Source organism: Pelobates fuscus, chromosome 2, assembly GCF_036172605.1.
Source record: "Pelobates fuscus isolate aPelFus1 chromosome 2, aPelFus1.pri, whole genome shotgun sequence".
Lineage (NCBI taxonomy): Eukaryota > Metazoa > Chordata > Amphibia > Anura > Pelobatidae > Pelobates > Pelobates fuscus.
This window is the reverse complement of record NC_086318.1, coordinates 25,711,442-25,738,604: the sequence shown is the minus strand read 5'-3', so window position 1 is coordinate 25,738,604 and position 27,163 is coordinate 25,711,442. Positions and strand designations below refer to the sequence as shown.

The following is a 27,163-nucleotide window of genomic DNA, read 5'->3' as shown; positions in this document are numbered from 1 at the left end:
ATATACTAGATGCAAAATAAATAAAGGTAGACACACTCACAATCTTCAGAGCCTGAGGGTAAGGCTCTATAATAACGCAGCTGTGCTGTTATAGGTAGCACCCCACTTTCTTGGATAAACAGGAATCTCAAGGCAAGCAGTATGTCTGTGCTTATAATAAGTTAAAATCACTTCATAAAAGAGGACTCCTCAGCCCCTCTTTGTACCCACCTCAGCTCCTCCTCCACACACCACATCTCCCCTTGCACCCACCTCCGTTCCCGTGAACTCATCTCAGCCACCATTCCTCCCTACACTCACCCCAGGATCTTCCTAAGCCCCTATGTACCCACCACAGCCCCTATGCCACTCCCCAATCTGGAACCTGGAGTCGGAGAGACTACCAAATAGTACTAAAATCCACTATTTATTAATATAAAATCAAAGGTGAGTAAAAATACATAAAAGCTAAATAAAAAGGAACTTATCAGTCTATGGTAGTACAGTCCTTGTATGCCAAAACGCGTTTCGCTGTGAAAGCTTCTTCAGTTGGCTGTGATGTCTTCCAGGTCCAGGATTCCATTTAAATATCTGTGCTCAATTAGTCTATTCCGGTCATGTGATGAATGTCCTCCAATCATTGTGATCTGTGGGCAAATTGCCCTTACTGTGTTGAATGGAGTTGTTCCGCTGGAAGTGAGGTCACTTCCGGGGGGTTTCTGATGGCATGTATGGATCTTCCCCTCAGGGAGGTTCAAAACGTCCATTTTAGAAAAGGGAAAGAGAAGGGAAAACACAAAAAAAAAAAAAAAAGGTATGGGTAAAATATCAGGCTGGTTGTTAATAATAATCACAATTAAAACAGGTAGGCACACTCTAATAAGCTAAATAAAGAACAGTAAATAACAACTAATCTTGGGTGCTCACTCGTATAAGGCCGTATTCCAAAAAGGCCAAAAGAATTACATATATTACATAGACAAGAAGCACAACCCCATGAGTATATGAAAAAAAGTTCATTACATGGGTCAAAATAATAGGCTCTCATACACAATATCAATGCATAGAAAGGACAGTAAAGGCCCAATACAATGTAATAGCAATAGATTCTTGAGTAGCATATAAGCAGACTACATAATACATAAATAATTACATATACGAGTACTAAATGGTTATATGAGATACCAAGTTCAGAAAACCCCACAAAAAAGAAATAAATCACACAAAAGTAACCACAAACATAACAATATACCAGACCTAGTGAGAAGAAGGACAAGAGTCAACCAATGGACCCCCAACGTTTCGGCAGAATGCCTTTATCAAGGGAGCCTGTATTATGTAGTCTGCTTATATGCTACTCAAGAATCTATTGCTATTACATTGTATTGGGCATTTACTGTCCTTTCTATGCATTGATACTGTGTATGAGAGCCTATTATTTTGACCCATGTAATAAACTTTTTTTCATATACTCATGGGGTTGTGCTCCTTGTCTATGTAATATATGGTTGTTAATAATGCCAAGTGTAGATAATAATCCATATTCATGTATGCACATAGATTGAATAAATATTCATACAACTATAAATTTAAAACATTTTAATTACATTTTAAAAAATTGAATATCTGTGCTCAATTAGTCTGTTCCGGTCATGTGATAATTGTACTCCAATCATTGTGATCTATGGGCAAATTACCCTTACTATGATGTATGGAATAGTTCAGCTGGAAGTGAGGTCACTTCCGGGTGGTTTTGTAATGATGTGTATGGATCTTCCCCTCAGGGAGGTTCAAAACGTCCATTTTGGAAAAGGGAAAGAGAAGGGAAGACACACACAAAAAAAATAAAATAAAAAAAAGAGATGGATAAAATATCAGGCTGGTTGTTAATATTGGCAAGTATAGATAATTAATATTCCTGTATTACATCGATTGAGGTTTTATAGAATATTTTTTTTTCATAAAAGGAATTTATAAAATGGAATTTAAAAATAGTATAGGTTTCATAGAAAGTGATAACTTGAAGTCTGCATTGAGGCCCCCTGGTTGTAGTGAGTTTAGATTAGAAATCCATTCCATTTCGGCCCTGCCTAGTTTTCTTGCCACATCTTCTCCCCTCCAATTGCCAGTAATTCTCTGAATGCCCATGAAATGTAAGCCACTTGGGTCACAGTTGTGGTATGTTTTACAATGTGTAGATACGCTGTGTCCATCAAATGCTTTTCTAATGTTCCTAGTAATTTCTTCCACTCTTATGTGGAGAGCTCTCTTTGTGCAGCCCACATAAGCGAGTCCGCATGGGCATATTAATAAATATATAACATTTTTAGTATGGCATGTAATTTATTCTTTTTGTGTTATTGGTGTTCTTACACCCGAAAAAAACTGTACTGTTATTTAAAAAAGTCTTGCAAGGTTTCTTTTTAATGTGGTTATTTACTCATTTTTGTTTTAAACTTGGTGCTCCCCTAAAGATCATTTTTGTTTTTTTTCTGGTAAGATATTGTGTAATGTGGGGTCCTGTCTTAATATCGGCCAATGTTTATGCACAATTTTTTTTAAAAGATGACTTTTTTGATTAAAGTCACTTAAAATTGGTACATCTTCATTTTCCTTAGTTATATCTTTGTTCTTATATTTTAAAAGGTCCTTTCTTTCCACACTTAAAATTTGACTCAAACTGGATTTGATGCTTGCCTCATTGTATCCCTTATCATTGAAGTTTGGATGCCTGTTCTATGAAGTGCTCTTCTTTTGTGCAATTTCTTTTTACCCTGAGGAATTGAGAGCAAGGAATGCCATTTAACCAAGGGTGGTAGTGGCAGCTTGAAGATTGGATAAAAACAATTTACGTCTACGGCTTAAAATGTGTTTTTGTACATATCTGATTGTTATCTATAAATATATTGAGGTCCAGAAAATCAACCAAGGTTTGGCTGAAATTAGCTGTGAGGGTTATACCCCAATCGTTATGATTTAGATAACTTAAAAAATCTCTGAGGTGTTCTTCTGGACCAGTCCAAATAAAAAACAGATCATCTATGTAACGGTGATAGGTGACCAGGTTACCCACCCAGTCATGCCCTTGGTGAAAGAATCTCTGTTCCCAATCTGTCATAAATAAATTGGCATAACTGGGTGTGAACCGGGTCCCCATCGCCGTGCCACAGATTTGAAGATAAAATTCCTAATTAAACCATAAATAGTTGTTTGTTAAGATCAATAAAATACCCTCAATGATAAAATCCATCTGTTCTTGTTTATATAGTTTAGATTTGGTTAAAAAATATTTAGTTGCCTCACAGCCTTTTGCGTGGGCTATGATAGTATATAGCGAACTTACGTCCGCTGTAACTAAAAAATATTGGTCCTGCCATGGGGGGGGCGGGGGGGGGGGGAGGGAGTGGTGAGGAACACTAAGAGATGGTGGGAGGAACACTATGGGGAGAGGGACCACTAAGAGACAGGGAAAGGCGAGGGGGGAGAAGAACACAAAGGGACATGTAGGGGAGGGGAGAGTTACAGTGAAGAGGACAAATAAGGTGGGGGGGAGGAACATTAAGGGAGGGAGGTGAGAGGAACACTAAGGGACAAGGAAGGAAGGGGAGAGGAACACTAAGGGACATGGAGGTGAGAGGAACACTAAGGGACAGGAAGGGGAGGGGAGAGGAACACTAATGGACATGGAGGGGAGAGGAACACTAAGGGACAGGGGAGGGAGCGGAGATGAACACTAAAGGACAAGGAAGGGAGGTGAGAGGAACACTAAGGGACAGGAAGGGGAGGGGAGAGGAACACTAAGGGACAGGGAGGGAGCGGAGATGAACACTAAGGGACAGGAAGGGGAGGGGAGAGGAACACTAAGGGACAGGGAGGGAGCGGAGATGAACACTAAGGGACAAGGAAGGGAGGTGAGAGGAACACTAAGGGACAGGAAGGGGAGGGGAGAGGAAACTAACGGATAGGAAGGGGAGAGCAACACTTATGGACATGGAGGGGAGAGTGGCACACAGTGGGGCCTGAGTGAGGAGAAAGACACACAAAGGGACATGAGGGGGTAGAAAGACACACATGGGCTGGAGAAGAGGAAAAGGAGACACAGAGGGCCTGAGGGGAGACAGACTGGCTGTGTTGAAAGAGAAACACACAAAGGAGCTAGGGAAAGTAAAAGACACATAGGGAATGGGAAAGAAGGAGACACACAAAGGGGCTGGGGGGAGTAAGACACACAAAGGGGGGGTTGTAAAAGATACACAAGGGTGTAAGACACACAATGTGGAAAAATAGGGCATAAGATACACTAAAGGGGGTAATACATTTGAAAGAGGGAATAAGACACAAAAGGGGGGTTAAGAGGCACACAGGTGAAGATGCTTTTTTGGGGGGGAGGAGCGCCAAAATCATCTTTGCCTGTGTACCCAAAAAAGCCTTGCACAGGCCCTTGTGAGAGTATTTAGAAAATTACAAAATTGGGCAGAGTAGATGGGCCGAATGGTTCTTATCTGCCATCAGATTCTATGTTTCCAAGTTTCTGTGGTAAAAGTGCAGATTTTGCTTGAAATCTGCATTTTTATAAACTTTATTTTTAAATGACATAATCCAGTCACATAAAGCACTTCGGTAAGCTGAATTGCTTTATGTGTCTGTAGTGTGTCTTATAAAATGTGCCCCAACATAGCAGCATAAACAAAAAATGACAAAACTCAAGCCATAAATAATCTTAATGGAACTATAGCAGAACTGGAGAATTTTTCCAAATCGACAACTTTGGCCTTAACTTTGTAGTTTGGTTTCCAATTCTCTACAGTAGACTATTTAGTTTAGAGAATAAACTACAGAGGTTTATTTATTAGATGTGCATGAAATGTAGTGAATTGAAATATTAAATTAAAATTATAGACAAAAATAATTGATTTGACACTGTTGCACATAGAAGGCTTACCAATAAACTGCAATCTTTGAGTTTGGATTCCAATATTGTTGAATGGGTAAGGCAGTGGCTGAGTGACAGGCAACAGAGGGTTGTAGTCAATGGAGTATATTCGAAGCTTGGGCTTGTCACCAGTGGGGTACCTCAGGGATCTGTACTTGGACCCATTCTCTTTAATATTTTTATTAGTGATATTGCAGAAGGTCTTGATGGTAAGGTGTCTTTTTGCGGATGATACTAAGATATGTAACAGGGTTGATGTTCCAGGAGGGATAAGCCAAATGGCAAATGATTTAGGTAAACTAGAAAAATGGTCAGAGTTGTGGCAACTGACATTTAATGTGGATAAGTGCAAGATAATGCATCTTGGACATAAAAACCCAAGGGCAGAGTACAGAATATTTGATAGAGTCCTAACCTCAACATCTGAGGAAAGGGATTTAGGGGTGATTATTTCTGAGGACATAAAGGTAGGCAGACAATGTAATAGAGCAGCAGGAAATGCTAGCAGAATGCTTGGTTGTATAGGGAGAGGTATTAGCAGTAGAAAGAGGGAAGTGCTCATGCCATTTTACAGAACACTGGTGAGACCTCACTTGGAGTACTGTACACAGTACTGGAGACCATATCTTCAGAAGGATATTGATACCTTAGAGAGAGTTCAAAGAAGGGCTACTAAACTGGTTAATGGATTGCAGGATAAAACTTACCAGGAAAGGTTAAAGGATCTTAACATGTATAGCTTGGTGGAAAGACGAGACGGGGGGATATGATAGAAACATTTAAATACATAAAGGGAATCAACACAGTAAAGGATGAGACTATATTTAAAAGAAGAAAAACTACAACAACAAGAGGACATAGTCTAAAATTAGAGGGACAAAGGTTTAAAAATAATATCAGGAAGTATTACTTTACTGAGAGGGTAGTGGATGCATGGAATAGCCTTCCAGCTGAAGTGGTAGAGGTTAACACAGTAAAGGAGTTTAAGCATGCGTGGGATAGGCATAAGGCTATCCTAACTATAAGATAATGCCAGGGACTAATGGAAGTATTTAGAAAACTGGGCAGACTAGATGGGCCGAATGGTTCTTATCTGCCGTCACATTCTATGTTTCTATGATTGGATACAATTCTCCAATTTAGAATAGGCACAGCTTGGCTATTTGAACCGACACTACAATTCTGATTGTAATTCATTACAATTTGGTGTTCAGTGACTAAACCCCAAGTGTATTTATATATATTGTTGTTTTTTTTTTTTTTGTCAATCATTTTTTATTGATGTACAGAATCGCATGGGGTACAGAAAGAAGATTGGGATACAGTACAGATTATACATAGCAGGTGTAGTCTAGTACATTGCATATCAACCCCAGTCTCTCATAGATCATATAATGCAATAAACATGTGGAGCTAAAACGCAGTACTATGTCTTAATATTGAGTTCGGCCGATCTCTCGGTTGAGGGATTATTTAGCTGTTCGTTATCCTAGGTTCTTTCTTTTTTCTTTTATGTTCTCCTATGTTAGTGTCTTTCCTTCCCCTCTCCTCCCACCCCCACCTCTCCCCTCTCCCTCCCACTCCCCTCCCCTATCCACTCCCCCCCTCAGCTCCCTCCCCCTCCATGCCCCCTCTCCCTTCCATAGAAAGTGCCATCCCTGTGGAGTAATGCGTTCATGTGTGGTAGTGACCGAGGCCGTGTGTGCAGGGGTAGATTTTGCGTTCAGGTGATTAGTGAGCAGCTTGTGTGTAGGACTAGTGTTCTTCCCCGTGATCTAACCCCTCCCCTCCCCCCCCCCTCTTGGGGGGGAGGGGGGGAGGGGATGCCGCTCCTCCGACCGTTCCGGCAAGAGTGCACCCATGATGAGAGATCTCGCCACGGCCCGAGCGTGCCACAGGTGAGGAGCGGTGTCAGGTGTATGTGGGTGACGACTGGGACGTGTCAAGGCCGTCCCCTGGTGCGTGTCACTACAGGGCTATGTGCGTGTTAGGTCCAGGGCGATTACCCGATAAGTTACTGTCGCTCGTCCCAGTCGTCCATCCCAGGTGTCCCCACCGGGTGCACCCTGTCCCCACCGCACGGATCACATTTTCACGTCTGCTCAGGTCATGAGCTCCCCTCTCGCTCCATATCTCCATCTCGGCTCCACCGGGCTCCCATCCCTCCAATCGTGGGGGGGGGGGGGGGGACTGGGAAGCGGGGTGGGTGAGCGGGGCCACAGAGGAGGGAAGAAAAAAAATAAAATAAATAAATTTAAAAAAAAAAAAAAAAAAAAGGAGGGGGGGGGGGGAAAGGAGGAAAAAGAGGAAGAAAAATACGGTGTCTCCCCAGATCTTGACGTCTAGGCGGTAGCCGTCCCTGCGGCCATGTTCTGCCTCTGGGCCATGAAGGTACACCAGGGGAGCCACGTGATGGCGCATTTGTCTCCTGTTCCGTGTAGCGATGCCGTAAGGGATTCCATACTATATATATCTTCTACCCTGGTCATCCACTGTTCCACTGTCGGCGACTCCGTCGAGCGCCATTTAAGTGGGATGAGAGACTTGGCTGCATTAAGCAGATGTTTGGTGAGGGAGCGTTTATAGGTGGCAATGGGGCGTGTGGTATATATATTGTTGATTATGTAGACAGAGATGTGACACAGACAGCCGGCTGCTGGGTCCATTGAGTGTAAGTAGTTTACTTTTTTTTTGTGATTTACAGCATTTTCCCCTTTCCAAATCTATTTTTAGACACTTATTGCACTCCTTGAGATTTACAGATATTTATGTCATATGCTGTGATGTCACACACATATAATTCATAATGCAAATTAGCAAGGGGGTAATTTTTTCCAAGAAAGGTGGCAACCTTATCCAAGTGCGCAGACTGATACGGAATGAGACAGACCTGGAATGCAAAGTTTAAAGGGAACGAAGTCACAGAATACGTGATATATCTACCAGCCTGTGTGACCGTCTTCAGACCCACACATGGCTCAGGTACTGGTAGCCAAATACTGCCAAAATCATACCATAGAGTAAATAAATGCTGGATAAACGGTTACTCAGCCCTGAGGAACCATGGGGAACGCACAGGTTCTGGATGGAAAGAACTGTCTGCTGGGTCTCTTCTAATGAGGGGTCTCCAGGCGGGATTTTCTGACGGATCTACAGAAAAGACAGGAACAAAAGGTTGTTAAAGTATTAGCTTAGTCACCTTAAATACACACAAACTGTAAAATTAGGTAGGTTCACTAAGTGAAAATCCCCCTCCCTCCAAATTGTGTGAATACAGAACTATATACAGTATTTGTATATTATGTGAATACTAAAAATTAATACTATAGCATTGCTGTATGGAGAAACAATATAAACAATAACTAGGTGCCAATACTCTACAGCACTCCCTCACGTGCCCAAAACAATATACATGTAATACAAAAAGAGATTGAAAGGCAGACAGGAGGTGCTGAAACGTTGGGGGTTTCAGAGGCTCATGTTTCTGCCAGGATAGGGTTAAGTAAATTGTGGTTAGTACCACTGTTTAAGTATTTGACTTATATTTTTTGTCTTCCATAACCTCCTCGGCTGAGTCCTCTTCTGCTGCTGCGTCTTGCTCCACATCAACGGCACCCCCCAGCTCCCCAGGTACTGTTCCACATCCCGGATATGGCAGTGTCACGCCGTCTTGGGGTTGACTTGCCTGAAAGCAGAGAGTCACACCAGACCAGCACTCCTGTCCGCCCTGAACGCACAGGTGGATCAGTGGCTGACTCTGCACCAACTGGAGATCGGCAAAGTGGTTTGTGACAACGGAAGAAATTTGTTGGCGGCATTGCATTTGGGCAAGTTGACACATGTGCCGTGCATGGCACATGTGTGTAATCTGATCGTACAACGCTTTGTGCATAAGTACCCAGGCTTACAGGACGTCCTTAAGCAGGCCAGGAAGGTGTGTGGCCATTTCAGGCGTTCCTACACGGCCATGGCGCACTTTTCCGATATCCAGCGGCGAAACAGCATGCCAGTGAGGCGCTTGATTTGCGACAGCCCGACACGTTGGAATTCAACACTCCTAATGTTCGACCGCCTACTCCAACAAGAAAAAGCCGTTAACGAGTATTTGTATGACCGGGGTGCTAGGACAGCCTCTGCGGAGCTGGGAATTTTTTTGCCACGTTACTGGACGCTCATGCGCAATGCCTGTAGGCTCATGCGTCCTTTTGAGGAGGTGACAAACCTAGTCAGTCGCACCAAAGGCACCATCAGCGACATCATACCATTTGTTTTCTTCCTGGAGCGTGCCCTGCGAAGAGTGCTGGATCAGGCCGTAGATGAGCGTGAAGAGGAAGAATTGTGGTCACCGTCACCACCAGAAATAGCCTTATCAGCATCGCTTGCTGGACCTGCGGCAACGCTGGAAGAGGATTGTGAGGAAGAGGAGTCAGAGGAGGAATGTGGCTTTGAGGAGGAGGAGGAAGACCAACCACAACAGGCATCCCAGGGTGCTCGTTGTCACTTATCTGGTACCCGTGGTGTTGTACGTGGCTGGGGGGAAGAACATACCTTCAGAGAGATCACTGAGGACGAGGAAAAGGACATAAGTAGCTCGGCATCCAACCTTGTGCAAATGGGGTCTTTCATGCTGTCGTGCCTGTTGAAGGACCCTCGTATAAAAAGGCTGAAGGAGAACTACCTGTACTGGGTGTCCACGCAACTAGACCCCCGGTATAAGCAGAAAGTGCCTGAAATGTTACCGGATTACGGCAAGTCGGAAAGGATGCAGCAGTTACAAAATCAATTAAAAAGTATGCTTTACACAGCGTATAAGGGTGATGTCACAGCACAACGGGAATCTAACAGGGGAAGAGGTGAAAGTAATCCTCCTCCTCCCACGACCACGCCGGCAAGGACAGGACGCTTTACAGACGTGTTGTTTATGGAGGACATGTGGAGCTTTTTAAGTCCTACGCATTGCCACAGCCCGTCGGGGTCCACCCTCAGAGAACGACTCGACCGACAGGTAGCAGACTACCTTGCCTTAACTGCAGATATCGACACTCTGAGGAGCGATGAACCCCTTGACTACTGGGTGTGCAGGCTGGACCTGTGGCCTGAGCTATCCCAATTTGCGATAGAACTTCTGGCCTGCCCCGCTTCAAGTGTCCTGTCAGAAAGGACCTTCAGTGCAGCAGGAGGTATTGTCACTGAGAAGAGAAGTCGCCTAGGTCAAAAAAGTCTAGATTACCTCACCTTTATTAAGATGAATGAGGGATGGATCCCGAAGGGACTGACAGTGGGCGATACATTCGACTAAAAAAGGTCTGATGAGGGGGACTACTTAACACACCACTCCTATCTGGTGGCACATTAGATTGCACGCGCAGTGCCCCAAATTTGAAGTAGGAGGACCGACCAAGCATCTTTTTACATCTCCCGCTTCCTAAAATCGATACCTTATATACACGTCCCCTGATAGGGGACGTAACAGGGATTAAACTGATAGGAATAGTACTACTTAACACACCACTCCTATCTGGTGGCACATTAGATTGCACGCGCAGTGCCCCAAATTTGAAGTAGGAAGGAAATTGAAGTAGGAGGACCGACCAAGCATGTTTTTCCATCTCCCGCTTCCTAAAATCGATGCCTTATATACACGTTCCCTGATAGGGGACGTAACAGGAATTAAACTGATAGGAATAGTACTACTTAACACACCACTCCTATCTGGTGGCACATTAGATTGCACGCGTAGTGCCCCAAATTTCAAGTAGGAGGACCGACCAAGCATGTTTTTCCATCTCCCGCTTCCTAAAATCGATGCCTTATATATACGTTCCCTGATAGGGGACGTAACAGGGATTAAACTGATAGAAATAGTACTACTTAACACACCTTATAATAACGCAGAGAGAGGAGTCTGAAGAAGAGGAGTCAGAGGAGGAAGGTGGCTTTGAGGAGGTGGAAGACCAAACACAGCAGGCGTCCCAGGGGGCTTGTTATATCCTTTCGGGGACCCTTGTGTTGTACGTGGCTGGGTGGAGGAAGAGACCTTCAATAACATCAGTGAGGACAAGGAACGGGACATGGCTTGCTTGGTATCCAACCTTGTGCAAATGGGGAGTTTGCGGTTGTGCAAATGGACTGTTTGTGGTTGTTTGCGGTGCGTTAAACGGGGAGTTTGGTCTGTCACTGTGAAGCGGGCGTAACCCTTACACTACCTGATCGATACAACATCATACCTGATGTTTTAAAGCAGGCTATTCCAAACAATTTAGGAATGTTAGGTAATTTATGCCCTTTATGGATTAAAACCAGACTCTGCATCAACTACCGTATATACTCGAGTATAAGCCGACCCGAATATAAGCCGATGCCCCTAATTTTACCCAAAAAAACTGGGAAAACTTATTGACTCGAGTATAAGACTAGGGTGAGAAATGCAGCAGCTACTGGTAAATTTCTAAATAAAATTAGAAAAAAATATATTAATTGAATATTTATTTACAGTGTGTGTATAATGAATGCAGTGTGTGTATAATGAATGCAGTGTGTGTGTATGAATGCAGTGTGAGTGTATGAATGCAGTGTGAGTGTATGAATGCAGCGTGTGTATGAGTGCAGCGTGTGTATGAGTGCAGCGTGTGTATGAGTGCAGTGTGAGTGTATGAATGCAGTGTGAGTGTATGAATGCAGTGTGAGTGTATGAATGCAGTGTGAGTGTATGAGTGCAGCGTGTGTGTATGAGTGCAGCGTGTGTGTATGAGTGCAGCGTGTGTGTATGAGTGCAGCGTGTGTGTATGAGTGCAGCATGTGTATGAGTGCAGCGTGTGTGTATGAGTGCAGCGTGTGTCTGAGTGCAGCGTGTGTCTGAGTGCAGCGTGTGTCTGAGTGCAGCGTGTGTCTGAGTGCAGCGTGTGTATGAGTGCAGCGTGTGTATATGAATGCAGTGTGAGTGTATGAGTGCAGTGTGTGTGTATGAGTGCAGTGTGTGTGTGTATGAGTGCAGTGTGTGTGTATGAGTGCAGTGTGTGTGTATGAATGCAGTGTGTGTGTGTGTATGAGTGCAGTGTGTGTGTATGAATGCAGTGTGTGTGTGTGTTGCAGAGCCTTGGTGGGGGGTGGGCAATTTTTTATTATTTTTTTTATTATTTTAATTTTTTTTTATTATTATTTATTATTTTTATTTATTTAATTGAATTATTATTATTATTGTATTATTATTTAATTATTATTTTTGATTATTACTAATTATTTTTTTTCGTCCACCCTCCCTGCTTGATACATGGCTCTCCTTCCCTGGTGGTCCAGCATTGGTAGTTCAGTGGGGGGAGAGGGGGGCTGGCAGAGCTGTACTTACCTGTCCTGCAGCTCCTGTCAGCTCTCTCCTCCTCCGCGCCGTCCGTGCAGCTCCCTCTGTCAGCTCCCACTGTAAGTCTCGCGAGAGCCGCGGCTCTCGCGAGATTTACACTGGGAGCTGACCGAGGTGCTGAACTGACGGCGCGGAGGAGGAGAGAGCTGACAGGAGCTGCAGGACAGGTAAGTAACGCTCTCTGCAGCCCCCACAGCCCCAGTCTGTATTATGGCAATACAAATTGCCATAATACAGACTATTGACTCGAGTATAAGCCGAGTTGGGTTTTTTTAGCACAAAAAATGTGCTAAAAAACTCGGCTTATACTCGAGTATATACGGTATGTAATTTTCCATGGGAGTTATGCCATGGATCCCCCTCCGGCATGCCACAGTCCAGGTGTTAGTCCCTTTGAAACAACTTTTCCATCACTATTGTGGACAGAAAGAGTCCCTGTGAGTTTTAAAATTCGCCTGCCCATTGAAGTCTATGGCGGTTCGCCCGGTTTGCCCGTTCGCGAACATTTGTGGAAGTTCGCGTTCGCCGTTCGCGAACCGAAAATGTTATGTTCGCGACATCACTATTGCTCACCCTTGCAAATAGACTCAGTCCAAGATGACCAGATAATAAACCACCTTAACTGTGAATCTGTGCACAGGGGCTGTGCAGGATAAAGTTCCAAGTCGCAGTACAGGCAAGGACACAAACAGCAGGATAGTCAAGGGATATCCGAAGTTAAAGGATGCCAGAGGTCAGCATCAACAAGAGTAGCCTAAGTCAAGTGATGCCAGAGGTAAAAAAAAATGATGTCAGAAGCCGGGGTCAATATAGAGTTGAGATTCAATAGACTGGAACACAGGAATGTAACACACACAACAGGATCAAAGACTTGATAAAGGGCGAGGCTGTGTTTATATATCCTGCTGATGTCTGATTGGCGTCAGGTGAAGCACAGCAATTGTCAAAGTCCAGCCCCCAGTGCTGCAGACAAGCCAGGATGAACAGTACTGGAATAGCTTGAAAATAAACAAAACTGCTGTGGTTTTAAGTAGCTATTGTTGCATTGGCTGCAATCTTTTTTTCTGTTCTGAGCATGCTGGGCGTGGTTAAGACTGAGGCATTGGTGATGCGTAAACTGGAGTGACTGCCAAAGCTAGGGTTTCCTTCCACCGCAAGAGTACCTACTACCAGCGGAAGAACTCCCACCTGTGCAGTTACATAATGTCAGGATCTTACCTGAGTTGGGAGCATGCAGGCCCAGGACTGCAAAGTTCCCAGGTTCAAGTCTGGATGTCTCGGTGAGAACCCTGTCACACAAGGGCCCACACGCTTGGGGTCCAATCGAGTGGCCCATACACTTAACAACACCCGATGGGTATTGCTAAACAGGCAATGTAACAGACAATGGCCTGTAATATCATAGATGTTGGAAAGGAAGTAAGAGCCTGTCACTTCCTCCCAGATACATATAAAGTACAGCATGGGAGGCAGAGAGGAAGCACAGACAGCAGGGTAGAACAAGGAGAGAGCCATCTAAAGCCAGCCCCACACTCCAATCAACTTCAGCCAGCAGCAGGACCCCAGGAAAACCACCTTCCTGCATATAAATGATGTATTAAGAGGAGGCTGGCTAAAAATATAAGAATTATGTGTGTGTATCTATGTGTGTATTTGTCAGTGTGAGAGTGCGGATCTGTGTGTCAGTTTCTGTGCTTGTGTCAGTGTGGTTATATGTGTGTACTGATACCGGAGAAACTGACGGAAGCCAAGCACAGAGAGATGGACACAGGTTTCTTCAGGAAGGAAGAGATTCTTTATTCGGTTCACCGATCGGGACTCAGAGGGACTAATGTCACCAAAAACATAGAATACATAGAGTACATTCCTTATATAGCACTGTAGCTCCTCCCACAATTAACTACGCCCACACATACCCTTAACCTATTCAATGAATAGAGTCTAAACTCATCCATCCGGTCTAATCACGTGGCTCATCTGAAACAAAGGAGAGGGACGCGTAATTCCAGTTCCTACATTCCTGCACGTGCTCATACAGTGATGACAGTATCTTAGCTACGTGTAACTAACTAACTGATACTACAAACACATGTACATACATATGCCTTGTGGCAATCTTAGCCTGTTAAACTTTTATTTTACTGGAATTACATCACAGTACGTGTATGTATCTTACAGAGTTACATAGTTGTTTAGGTTGAAAAAAGACTAAAGTCCATCAAGTTCAACCATGAAGCCCATTTTTATGCTTCAGAAAAAGGCCATTTCCAATTATGCCATAAAAAGGAGAAACAATTCCTTCTTGACTCCATAATGGGGATCACATCTTTTCTTGGATCAACACCCTTGTTTACATATATATCAATTATATCCTTGATATTCTGTTTATGCAAAAAAGCATCCAAGCCTTTAACAAAATATATATATAGAATCTGATAAGCAAACCTTCTTAGGCAGAGCATAAAAACCACAACGCGTTTCTCCCCTTAGGGCTTTCTCAAATGGTAAAAAAAAACACGTGAGAAAGCCCTAAGCGGTTTTTATGCTGTTGTTAAAATAAAGTATTTTGGCTACCTCACTACCTGCCTTTTTGCCATATATTTTTAGAAGTTATTATTATTTATTTTTATACTTTTATCTGACATGCAGACAACCAACCTGTCAGGGTTCCTTCCAGGTTTGTTTCCCAGGTTACTCACCTTTCTCATGTTGCTGCAGGTCCTCTTCAGCTCTCCCCTATCCTGCTCCAGCCATTTTCGTGCCGGTCGCGGTAGCCCCGCCCCTTTTTATGCTTAGGTGCGTCGACATAATGACGCAAATGACGTCACAGACCACCAAAACATCCGAATTATGACATTTTGGGGGCGTGGCTATCATCCTAACCAGCTATAGCCACAGTATAAAGGGATTTCATGAGTTAGGTTCCTTGCCCTGTTGTGGTTAATTTTTGGTCCCAATAGTGCTATTCTGTATTCAGTGATTTCTATTCTAACTTTGACCTTGGCTTTGTTTGTGACTATTCTGTTTTCTATACTCCTTGACCCGGCTTTGGCTTACTCGCTTGTCCTGATTTCTGTACTCCTTGACCTCGGCCTGACTTTGACTACCCTTGTGCTTATACGTTATTCCGGCCATTCTAAGGTCCGGTATACGTTACTGTAGCGCAGTAGAGGTATTATCCACGATATCTCCGCTGGCAAGTAGTGTGATAAGTACAATCCCTTTTTCTCAAGATCTGGACGACACACAGTTTGGGAGTCAACTTTTATTGCACCACAGCCGGTTTTATACAAATCCCCATGCAAGGGGTTCCCTTAATGACATTCCAGGGGTTTTCCCCTGGTGGACTCTGTGGAAAACTTAGTAGACAATAATATCTCCCATCATGCTTTTCTGTACTGGAGAGATAATTGCGTAAGAGTACACCTTTAGTTACATTATCTCTCCGTACAGAAAAGTATACAATATAACACAAAAATAAATAACTCAAGAAATATGCATCGGAACTTCCCTTCATTGAATGGCTGGGATCTGAGTGCACAATCTGGCGAAATACCGCTCAGATCCGTTCGTTAGAATAGAAAAGTCATTTGAATGAAGTTATGGACCGGTCAGCCACGAGGCGCAAGCCACAAAACAGTTCCAGGCAGTTGTATGCTTTTACCGGTCTTCTTTCGGGAGTTCCTGTGAATTAACCGTCAAACAGATACATGAAGGTATTGGTTAATTGGGTATGGAAAGTTTGTAGGGTTTGTTTTACCGAATGGCGCTCTATTTCGATGAATGGATATTTTTATACCAACGGCATGGAAGCGGTGTTCGCGAGGTCGAGTAGCCGATTGTAGTTCCATGCACTCGACAACCAAACACCGCTGGGCGTTCACGAGCAAATATGACCGCCACCACGTGTTCGGTTATACGAACGGTGGCCACCCATTAAATCATTAGAGTTCCGCGGTTTCCCAATGTTGCTAGTTGTTCATTTGAGACACACGACTCCCTTGTGTGGTCTCCCATTCGGTATTTTATTAGTTTTACGAACAATATATCCTAATCCTGTTCGTGGGAAGGGAAAATAGACAAACAGACCCCGTCTTTTAGATAATGAAGTGGCTAGTTTTGCCATAATGCTCCCCCAGAACCACAAGCCGGCATACACAGTCTGATCTCAACGGATCGGCTTGGGGATGTCCGGAGGAGTACCCACAGATCACTTTTCAAATTCAGTTTATCTGGATAACCCATTGGCATTGCTGTTTTGCTTTCCAGGGTGGTAGTGGATAGTAAAGTCAAAGGGCTGCAACGCTAAACTCCAGCGAAGCAGCCTGGCATTGTCTCCGGATACCCTATTTAGCCACACCAACGGGTTGTGATCTGTGAGTAATGAAAAGGGTTGTCCATACAAATACGGCTGTAGCTTTTTAAGGGCCCACACCATGGCCAGGAATTCCTTTTTTGATGGCGGTTTTCGGTTCCATGGGCAGTCCCGTTGCACATGGCCCAACTGCTTGCATGTGTGGCACCGTATGCCAGGTCGGGTGGATATCTTGACGGTATTGATGAGGTGCCTCTCCTGGTCGTGGCAAAGTCGAAGCCGCAGGAGCTGGAAGAGGTGCTGCAGGTCTGGAGAATAAGCAGGGAGGTGGACGCTGGTATCGCCTTGCGTCGTAGTGCTCGTCGGCTAGTTTGGCTGTGTCGTGTAGGGTAAGGGGTTTTCGGTCCCTTACCCAATCTTGCACATCTGGTGCCAGCCCCTTGAAGAATTGTTCTAGTAGGACCAGTTGTAGCAGGTCCTCCAGGGTAGTGGCTTGTGTAGCCTGTACCCATCCCATGGCAGCTCTGTGTAAGCGGTGAGCCCATTCTGCATGCAAATCTTTTTCTTGCTTTTTGAGCTCCAGGAATTTCCATCTGTATGCCTCTGGGGTGATGACATACTGTTTAGATCCATTCGTTAGAATAGAAAAGCTATTCGAATGAAGGTATGGACTGGTCAGCCACGAGGCGCGAGCCCCAAACCAGTTCCAGGCAGTTGTATGCTTTTACCGGTCTTCTTTTGAGAGTTCCTGTGAATTAACTGTCAAACAGATACATGAAGGTATTGGTTAATTGGGTATGGGAAGCTTGTGGAGTTTGTTTTACTGATTGCCGCTCTATTTTGACGAATGGATATTTTTATACGAACGGCATGGAAGTCCAGCGGTGTTCGCGAGGTCGAGTAGCCGATTATAGTTCCATACTGCTGGTGAGGCAGTCAGCTAGACCTTTATCCTCTTCTACATACCTTCCTTCTTTTGTTTTTAATATAACTAATCCTTGTTTTACTTTCCTTTTTTTTCATTTTTGTATCTAAAAAATATTTTGTCCCTTTTTTTACTGACTGTGATATTTTCTCTTCTGTGTGTGATATGGAAGCTCTTATAACTTGCTTAGCCTTTTTCTGCCTAATCTTATAAATCTGTCTATCTTCCTCACTTTGGTTGTTTTTTTTTATAATTACTAAATGCTAACTTTTTGTTTTTTACTATTTTGACCACAGTGGTTTCCTAAATGTTTTGCTTTTACTGACAAGCCTAATGCAATCTTCTGTTGCCTTCAGCAGTGCAACTTTTAAATAATCCAATTTCTCTTGGACTCCATTTAAATTGCTCCAGTCTTATAGGTCACTGTTCTTATATTAAACCACACTGACTGATGATCACTGGATCCTAAACTTTTACCTACAGTAATATCTGATACCAAATCTCCATTTGTTAACACTAAATCAAGTATGGCCTCTTTACAAGTTGGCTCCTCAATGACTTCTTTTAGAGACAATACCAGTAGGGTGTTTAGAATGTGTGTGCTCCTGGCACAAGCAGCTATTTTGGTTTTTCAGTTCACATAAGGAAGATTAAAGTCACCCATTATGATAACTTCCCCCTTCATTGTCATTTTAGGTATTTCCACAACTAGTAGATTATCTAACTCTTCTATTTGTCCTGGGGCCTATAAATGACAGCTACACAAGTTACTGTGAGATTACCAAATTCGAACGTAACCCAAACGGACTCTATGTTCGCCTCAATAACTTTTATTAGGCTAGATTTTATGCTATCCTTGTCTTTTCTATATAAAGAGTACCCTGGTATTGCTATGCCCCAGTCATTTTTCTCATTATACCATGTCTCAGTAACAGCGACTAAATCTACTTTATCGCTTGTCATTATTGCCACAAGTTCATGGATTTTATTCCTTACACTGCGAGCATTTGTAGACATGACTCTAAGCTTATCATTTTTTAACACACTTGCTACAAGCACCTTCTTCTGTTCTTGTTTTGGGGGCAATTGGATTCATGATTCCCTTCCCCTTCCCCCCTTCCTAGTTTAAATACATCATAGCAAAGCTTCTGAACTGCTCAATGAGAACATTTGTTCCCTTTTGAGATAGATGCAAACCATCTTTTTTGTACAGTTTATTTCCATTCCAAACAGAGCTACCATGAGAAATGAAGTCAAATCCTTGCTCCCGACACCATTCACCAAGCCACAAGTTAAAGTCCCTAATACGCATCCGCCTGTCGTTCTGAGTTTTATGCACAGGCAGAACTTCAGAAAACGACAGTGTGGAAGCAACCTGCCGTATATCATTGGAAGAAACACAAAAAACTTCATTGCAAGCCAAGTCATTTGTCCCTAGATGGACAAGTACATCCAATTCAATTTCCTGCGTTGCTCGCTTAACAATATTACAAATATGTCTGTGAGCAGTAGCTCCAGGAAGACATCTCACAAGACCACTATTGTCCAGCTCCACACCTCTTAGATAGAATCCCCCAACAACAACTGCATTCTATTAGGCCTCACCATAGTCTCCAAGCCTGTCTCCATAATACCACTCCACTCTGTGCCTGAGAATGTCTCCACAACACCACTACACTCGGTACCTGAGCCTGTCTTCAAAACATCAATCTTTCTTGTTGATGCTACTCTTGGTCTCACCCAAAAGATTGCTCAGGTTCGATCCTCCCCCATAGCTATAGGTAGCCTAAGCCAGCAAGGTGGACAAAACACAAGTGAGTTACTACACTTGATCTTTGCCAAAAAGCAGAGAGCTCAGTTCTGCGCATATTGGACATTTTATGCCACCCCTCACCCCCCGTGCCACCCATGTCCTCCCTTCAGCTCGAACTCCCTGACATCCTTCCCTGTCAAGCATTGAAGGAGTGGCATCAGAAGAGAGGGATTGGGGTGAGGGATAACATGACCTTGGTGCTGGAACATTGATAAGGTTCTTTTTCATTTTGGGAGTAGGGGGATGGGGGTGAGGGCGGAGGGCAGGGAGTGTTATTTTTTGTTAGAGAAACTGTTTTTGTATTTAGCTTGACATAGCAGTAAGAACAGTAAGAACAGATGTTCCTTACACACAACAAGTGACAATTGTGCACTTTAAAAATGTTACCAGGATTATTGATCAAAACAGATTGGAAGTTTCTTTGTTTACAGTTTTCATATTGCAGAAGGAGAGAGCACACATGCATACCCACAATGCACCATCCAATCCCATTATGCATGGCAGCCAAATTGAAGGCATAAAACCATGTCATCTAGTAAGAGATTGTTTTTTTTTTTTTGGAAATCAGATCTATAACACTGTCCATGCTGTTCAGGAACATATAAAGGGTACAAGCAGATGCCCATACCTCTTCTGCATACTGGAAAATGGCGGCCTTCACAGCTTCTATGTTTATGGTATTCATCATCAGAGTCACTGCCTGGCCCTTGCGGATTTTCACAACTCCTTTAAACACCTGCTGGTTGTTGTAGCATGCAGCTAGGGTAGCTATGGCCATTACCTAAGGTGGAGGTTAGGAAGAAGGGTTAGAGAAGGGTTGTATGTAACACTGGTGTTTATTGACCGGGTAAGTCAGATAATTGCAGTTACTGGAGGGCTGCTGTAGGCTAGGACCTGCTAACAAGAGGCGTACTTTGAGACTGCAGCAGACCAAAGGCTGACTTCCTATCTTTCTTAACCCCTTAAGGACACATGACGTGCCTGACACGTCATGATTCCCTTTTATTCCAGAAATTTGGTCCTTAAGGGGTTAAACTGCAGTAGACTAAAATTCTCATTACACTCAGCATGCACAATGGCTGCTTTCTGTGCATCATAATGCACAAGAGGTCATTCCCATTATCAGTAGGGTCACACGCAAAACAGACTGAATGCAACAGTTTGTGTTCACTTTTTAAAACCTGAAACATTTAGGTAAATTACAACCTAATATCAGATATTTATTGTCCAGTTAACGCTGCTGGCAAGACGGTAACTATGTTGAAATGATAACATTTTCAGTTTTACGATTCTTTTCAATAGCATGTTTAGCATTATCAGTAAAAAGGGCCCAATAACCCACATTAATTACTCAAAGTTTCAGCAATCACAATCCTGCTCTAGTCGAGTTAGCAATGGTTTACCATTGGTCACTTGACAAGATCCTTTGAGCCATACCCAGTCTATGGAAGTGGAGGCAATTACCATATGCCTGCAGCCCCTGTGTGATTTTACTGACTCACCAGAGAGCTGGCATAGAATTTGAAAATGCTCTGGCTCTTAAGACGGGACAGGTAAGTTAACACATCTGGAACGTGCTGCAAGGCATTGGTAATGAGTTCGTTCAGACACTGCAAGGCTGGCACAATGTTTTCTGGCTTTGCCAAATCGGAGAGCTTCTTCCCGTACTTACTCCACACCTGATGTAAAGGAAAGACTGTTGGTGTTCATCTTTCCAGAGGCAAAGATTTAATGTAATAACTTATCAGTACAATGATGCATTATACACTGATCATCCACAACATTAAAAACACCTGCCTATAGTGTGGGTCTCTTTCATACTGCCCAAACAGCTCTGATATGTCAAGGCATGGACGAGGTGCCTCCATGGATCGGATTTGTTTTTCCAGCACATCCCACAGATACTCAATCAAATTAATATCTGGGGAATTTGAAGGCCAAGGCAACACTGGAGGCCTATGGTTCTTAAAACCATTCCTGAACATTTTTTGCAGTGTCAGGGTGCGTTATCCTGCTAAAAGAGGTCACTGACGGAACACCATTGCCATGAAGGAGTGTACGTGGTCTGTGACAATTTCTAAGTACATGGAGTGTCAAAGTAACATCCACATGAGTGCCAGGACCCAAGGTTTCCCAGCAGTACATTGCCCTGAGCATAACACTGCCTTCACCAACCTGCCTTCTTCCCACAGTACATCAAGCTGTCATTTCTTCCCCAGGTAAACAACGCACATGCAACAGCCATCCACCTGATCTAAAAGAAAAAGCAATTCATCCAACCAATTAACCTTCTTCCATTGCTCCATGGCCCAGTTCTGATGCTCATGTCCCTATTGAAGAAGCTTTTGGCAGTGGACAGGAGTTATCCTAGGCACTCTGACCTGTCTGCAAACTGCAATGCACTATGTGTTCTGACACCTTTCTATTAGCAATTCGAGCTACAGTAGATCTTCTGTCTCCTGTTTTGGAGATGCTCTAGATCCAGTTGTATAGCCATCACTATTTTGAGCTTGTCAAAGTCACTCAGATCTTTTTTGCTTGCCCATTCTTCCTGCTTCCATTACATGAAATTCGAGAACTGACTTTTCACTTGCTACCTACACCCCTTCATTGCAATGGTGTTCCCTAATGGCAATGGCCTCTTTCAGCAGGATAATGCACCTTGCCACACTGCAAAAATTGTTCAGGAATAGTATGAATAACATGACAACGAGTTCAAGGTGTTGCATTAGGCTCCAAATTCCAAAGATCTCAGTCCAATTTGAGCAACTGTGGGATGTGCTCAGACAACAAATGCAATATTTCCAAAATGAATCTTTTTCTGAGCACTGACACCTTGTTATTTTGTTATGTATCTGATAGCTCTGTTCATAGTGTGGAAGTCCCATCAGATCATATTGCGTGACTGCAGTTAGCTGCATAGAAACCACTGAGGAACTGCTTGAGGGCCCAAAATGTGTAAGACATTTCATTGCTGTTTTTCTCCCCATTGTCACCATGCTAAGTTTGTATTTATTTTTTATTTAATAAAGAGAACCCGATTCTGCAGACTGCAGTGGCTTTCCATTCGTGGATCTGCCACAGCAGAACACTGACCTCTCTTGGCCAGAACCTTTGGCCATTGAGTTGGTCTTCCAGATAGTCACGGATGATGTTTGTTTTCTGCAGGAAGATTGTCATGGAATTTGCAAGCTGTGTGTCCTGGCCAACTATAGGATCTTCCAGTTCTGATGCAGAGAAAAGACGAGACAAGGCAATTCCCACCAAACCACCAGCATAGTGGCAGTACTGAAGAGTTAAAATATTAAGAATACTTAGCTTTTCATACAATAAAAATAAAACTACATTATGCTGGTCAAGTTACTAGCAAGTACATAGATTTAAAATGCATATGCAAATTACATTTTTGGCATAATAGCTAGAGGTAAAAAACTACAGAAATGGCCATCTGACCCTTAGTGATGACTACTTCAACCTACAATCCCTAGCATAAGACCACATGCAAAGGACCGTGGGATGTCAGAGGCATTGCAACTATGTTCACAGCCATCCAAAGCGGATATCCATCTTGGTGGAGGAGGAAGTGATCCTCTGCTAAGTATGTATGATTTCATCACCACAATCTGTGTACTCGAAGGCGGATGACAAGTCGACTTAAAGAACAGTGTTTTTATGGTCATTAAATATAACAGACACCAGAATAAATCAGTGTATGTGTAATAACCATGGAATATATTATTATGCAAGGAATAAGGTAGTAAATGGCTGCATATACATTCCCTTACCTGTTCCCAGTCCTTTAGAGACTCTACTTCCTTTTCCAAAAACTCTGCCAAACCTACTCCCATCTTATGGGAAATATCCACAATGATCTCTTGGTAAACCGTGACTAAGTTACGAAACTCCAACGAGATCTGAAAATGGAAAAAAATACATCCAGCACAGTCTTTAACACAGGTCCATTTTACAGAGAGGGTGATTTACAGTAAATCATTTGGCGTAAATTGTTCTTAATCGATATTAATATTTATTTCTGTTTTTCATTACATTTCATCCTCAGTTCATTTTAATAATTAAGACCTCTGAAAACATCTAATGTAACCAGATCTCCATCTTTGTACATTTTTATCTTCTTTGTTTTCCCCTCTCCTTGACCCCCTGTGTGAGAAAGTAACCCTAACTATGCAAGACTTAGTACCCTGGCCTTGTTACCTATGTTTCCCCGTTTCACTGGGCCATTCGTTAAAATTCATTCCCTGAAATGGTTCTCACAGTTTTGTACAATAAGCGAACAAACTAACGAATGACCGACCACCCTGCATGTGGAGTGTGCTGCTGGTTAACCTCCCAGAAACTGTGGTTAACCGCAGCTTAATTGACGAATGGCTGGGTGGTCGTTGCTTGTATGAACGAACACGTGGCGGCAGCCATTTTGGGAGACTAGCACTCCGCTACAAAGTGGAAGGGAGACTGACAAATGGACTTTATGCCTTTATGTACCAGAGGCTGTGAGAAGATAGAAACTTACACAAATGTGGGGGAGCCCAACACCCCCCTCCCCCCCAAAAAAAACAAAACTTGGAAGGATGTATTGTACCTTATTAATTTTATTCTTCATTTGGACCTATAACGTATGGAGATTTAGTGTCAGACAAAAGAAAACATCTTTTACAGTAAGAACAAAAAAATGTGGAATTCTCTGTCTGAAGAGGTGGTTTTATCAGATGTACAGATGTTAAAATAGCAACTGTATGAATACTTACAAAAACATAATACTCGTGTCAATCATTTTTAATATGTGGCATAAAAGCTTCTTGATCCAAGGAGAGATCCCACTGCCATTCTGGGGTCAAAAGGGAATTTTTCCTTGTTTGTTGCAAAATTGGAAGTGCTTCAAACTGAGTTTTTTTTTTGCCATATTTTGGATCAACTTCAAAAATAGATGTGAAAAAGGCTAAATTCATACTTGGACTTACCTGTTAAACAGACAATATCAGAAAGGCCCTGTATTTGTTCTGCGCAGTGCAAGCACATTTAATAACATGCTTGCGCTGTGTTTGCTTGTAACTTGTATCTGGTGTCTCCATAAGTGGGATACCAGAAGACAAAAGGGCCAGGAAAGCGTATTGTGCATGTGTTTGAAGCCTGTGTATATCGGTTTCAGTCGTGTTGTGTTTGTGGTGTAATATGTGTGGCTAAGGGCTGTAGAGAGTGAGAGTGTGTGTGTATTGAGGGCATTGTGTGTATAGGGGATGTAGCGAGTATGTGCATATGGGCTGTAGTGTGTGTGTATAAGTGATGTAGTGTGTAGGGGTTGTAGAGAATGTGTGTTTAGGTAATGTAGTAAGTGTTTGCTTCCAAGGAATCTAGTATGTATAGGGGATCCAGAGTAAGTATGTCAGGAATGTAGTGTGTGTGTAGGTGGGGCAGTGTGTGTGTGTGTTTGAAGGACCCAGAGTGTGTATAGAAGATCTAGTGTGTGTGTGTGTGTAGGATTCAGAGTGTATATCCTCTAGTATGTGTGTGTGTGTGTGTATTATCCAGAGTTGGGTAAGGGTTTTAGTATGTGTCTGGAATATAATCAGTGCAGGGGTGCAGTGTGTGTGAGGGGTTGTAACAGCGGCAATGCTTCAACCTCACGAGAGGAACCCACGTGAGCTGAAGGCTAAAGTTCCCCAAGGTTCTCTCTCTCCTGTCTCCCTTCCCCACCGCCGATTGCATGTAACTGCTTGTGGTGGAGATCTTTGATCTCCTCAACGGCCATGAAGGCACACAGCAGGGCTGGCGCTCATATAGTGCCGGCCCTGTATGGGTCGACAGGCCAACCGGGTTTTTGCCGGTATGCTCGATGACCAGTCCGGGCCTGCACATAGGGTTATTTCCTAAATTGAGAATTCAAAGTGAATTTAAAATTCAAAGAGTTTTTGTAAATAAAATTGTACTTACCTTAATCCAGCATCAGACAAAGCTTCCCAGTGCTGCTTGGCGCACCCCCATCTGATCACGGGAGACACACCAAGATCCATAGAGAATCCTTGACTGGAGGATTTGACTGGCTCAGAATTTATGCGCATGCTCTGAACCAGCAAAGGAAGGAGAAGGAAAGGGAGGGAAGGCAGGTATGTAAATAAATAAATAAATTGAGAATGGTATTGTGAGGAGGGAGGGAAGACTAGCATTTACGTCTGTCGCCAGCCATGCATGCGGACAACAAACGCAATTTATGCACAGAATTGACATTAGGCAGCCCGGAACAGCACACAGTTAAGAATTACTCATGCTGAAACATCCAGACTCCTACCACCATGACCATGTCAAAAAGCAGACGTGGTCATGGTGGCTGGAGTAACCCTTTATTATAAATTTAATTAGAAAAAATATAATCAGGTTTTAAGCCTCAGACTGACATAGAGATCATCAAAAGTCCCTTGTTGGTCAAACATTTACTGTGTCCACTTTTCCAATACTGACTGTTCCTCTCCCTTTACTCTATAAAACACAACTGAAAAACATTTACTGCAATGACATATGCAGGGGAAAGCAGGGAATAATGCACACTGCACTTCCATATATCTGAGACGATCATTCTGAGTATCTGTGCTGGCCATTACTTTCCCATGATTTCTGCACATTTGCACAGTTCTAAACTGTCATACAGTATCTCACAAAAGTGAGTACACCCCTCACATTTTTGTAAATATTTTATTATATCTTTTCATGTGACAACACTGAAGAAATTACACTCTGCTACAATGTAAAGTAGTAAGTGTACAGCCTGTATAACAGGTGGGGGAGCACAAGGCCTCTAACATCCACCAGTTCCGTGATGTTGTCATGGAGGAGTGGAAGAGGACTCCAGTGGCAACCTGTGGAACTCTAATGAACTCCATGCCCATGAGGGTTGAGGCAGTGCTAGAAAATAATGGTGGCCACACAAAATATACACTTTGGGCCCAATTTGGACATTTCCACTTAGGGGTGTACTTACTTTTGTTGCCAACGGTTTAGACATTAATGGCTGTGTGTTGAGTTATTTTGAGGGGACAGCAAATTTACACTGTTATACAGGCTGTACACTTACTACTTTACATTGTAGCAGAGTGTGATTTCTTCAGTGTTGTCACATGAAAAGATATAATAAAATGTTTACAAAAATGTGAGGGGTGTACTCACTTTTGTGAGATACTGTACATATATACGGATAAGTAGGACTAGACAGTTAACCATTGCAGTGATGTTGGTACAGTGCATATCCCGAGTCACTTGACATATTTAAACACACCGCAGGTCCGTACCATTGGAAAGTTCTCCAGCACCTGTCTGTCCTTATATTTGCTCTCGGTGAATTTCCACTCGGGGTCATACAGGTAGGTGTGTAAATTCTGTAAAATGAGGATCTTTGTTTCCAAGTTGATGGTCATATCATCTTCCACCGTGTCCAAGGAACGCATAACCAGGTAGAAAATACAAGCTGCGTTTCTTGGGAGAATAAAAACGCATCATTTAAATGAACTGCAAAATTGTACCCATAACAAGACTAAGGATATTAAACATCTCTGTGACTTCCCAGGTTTTGCTTTTAAACTGGGAAAATTCTGTCCCTCTATTTCTTTTTGATATTTCCCATATTTTTTTTTTTTTTTTTTAGTTATACATAAGATAAAGTAAGGACTGCTTTTTTTTTGCCATGGAGAGCATGATGTTTGTTGATGCTTGGAAATGTGCGGGATATTCAACCCATTACCCACAATCCATCAGTCAAATGAATACACAGAAGGCAATCTGCAGACATCATGGACAGACGAGAACAAAATGGAGGCACCCAGGTATTGAGAAAAGAT

General features: G+C 43.0%; 1 protein-coding gene across 1 annotated transcript in view; it reads right to left on the bottom strand.

The window, feature by feature from the left end:
- Positions 1-7,873: 7,873 nt before the first annotated feature.
- The window catches only part of LOC134586103 (squalene synthase-like), a 41,792-nt gene continuing 22,502 nt past the window's right edge, over positions 7,874-27,163 (bottom strand). The window contains exons 3-8 of the mRNA XM_063441613.1: positions 26,618-26,801; positions 23,108-23,236; positions 22,419-22,610; positions 20,825-21,001; positions 19,951-20,103; positions 7,874-8,062 (exon numbers count right to left, since the gene is read on the bottom strand). Coding sequence (XP_063297683.1) covers positions 7,874-8,062; positions 19,951-20,103; positions 20,825-21,001; positions 22,419-22,610; positions 23,108-23,236; positions 26,618-26,801 — 1,024 coding nt within the window. The remainder of the gene's footprint in view (positions 8,063-19,950; positions 20,104-20,824; positions 21,002-22,418; positions 22,611-23,107; positions 23,237-26,617; positions 26,802-27,163) is intronic.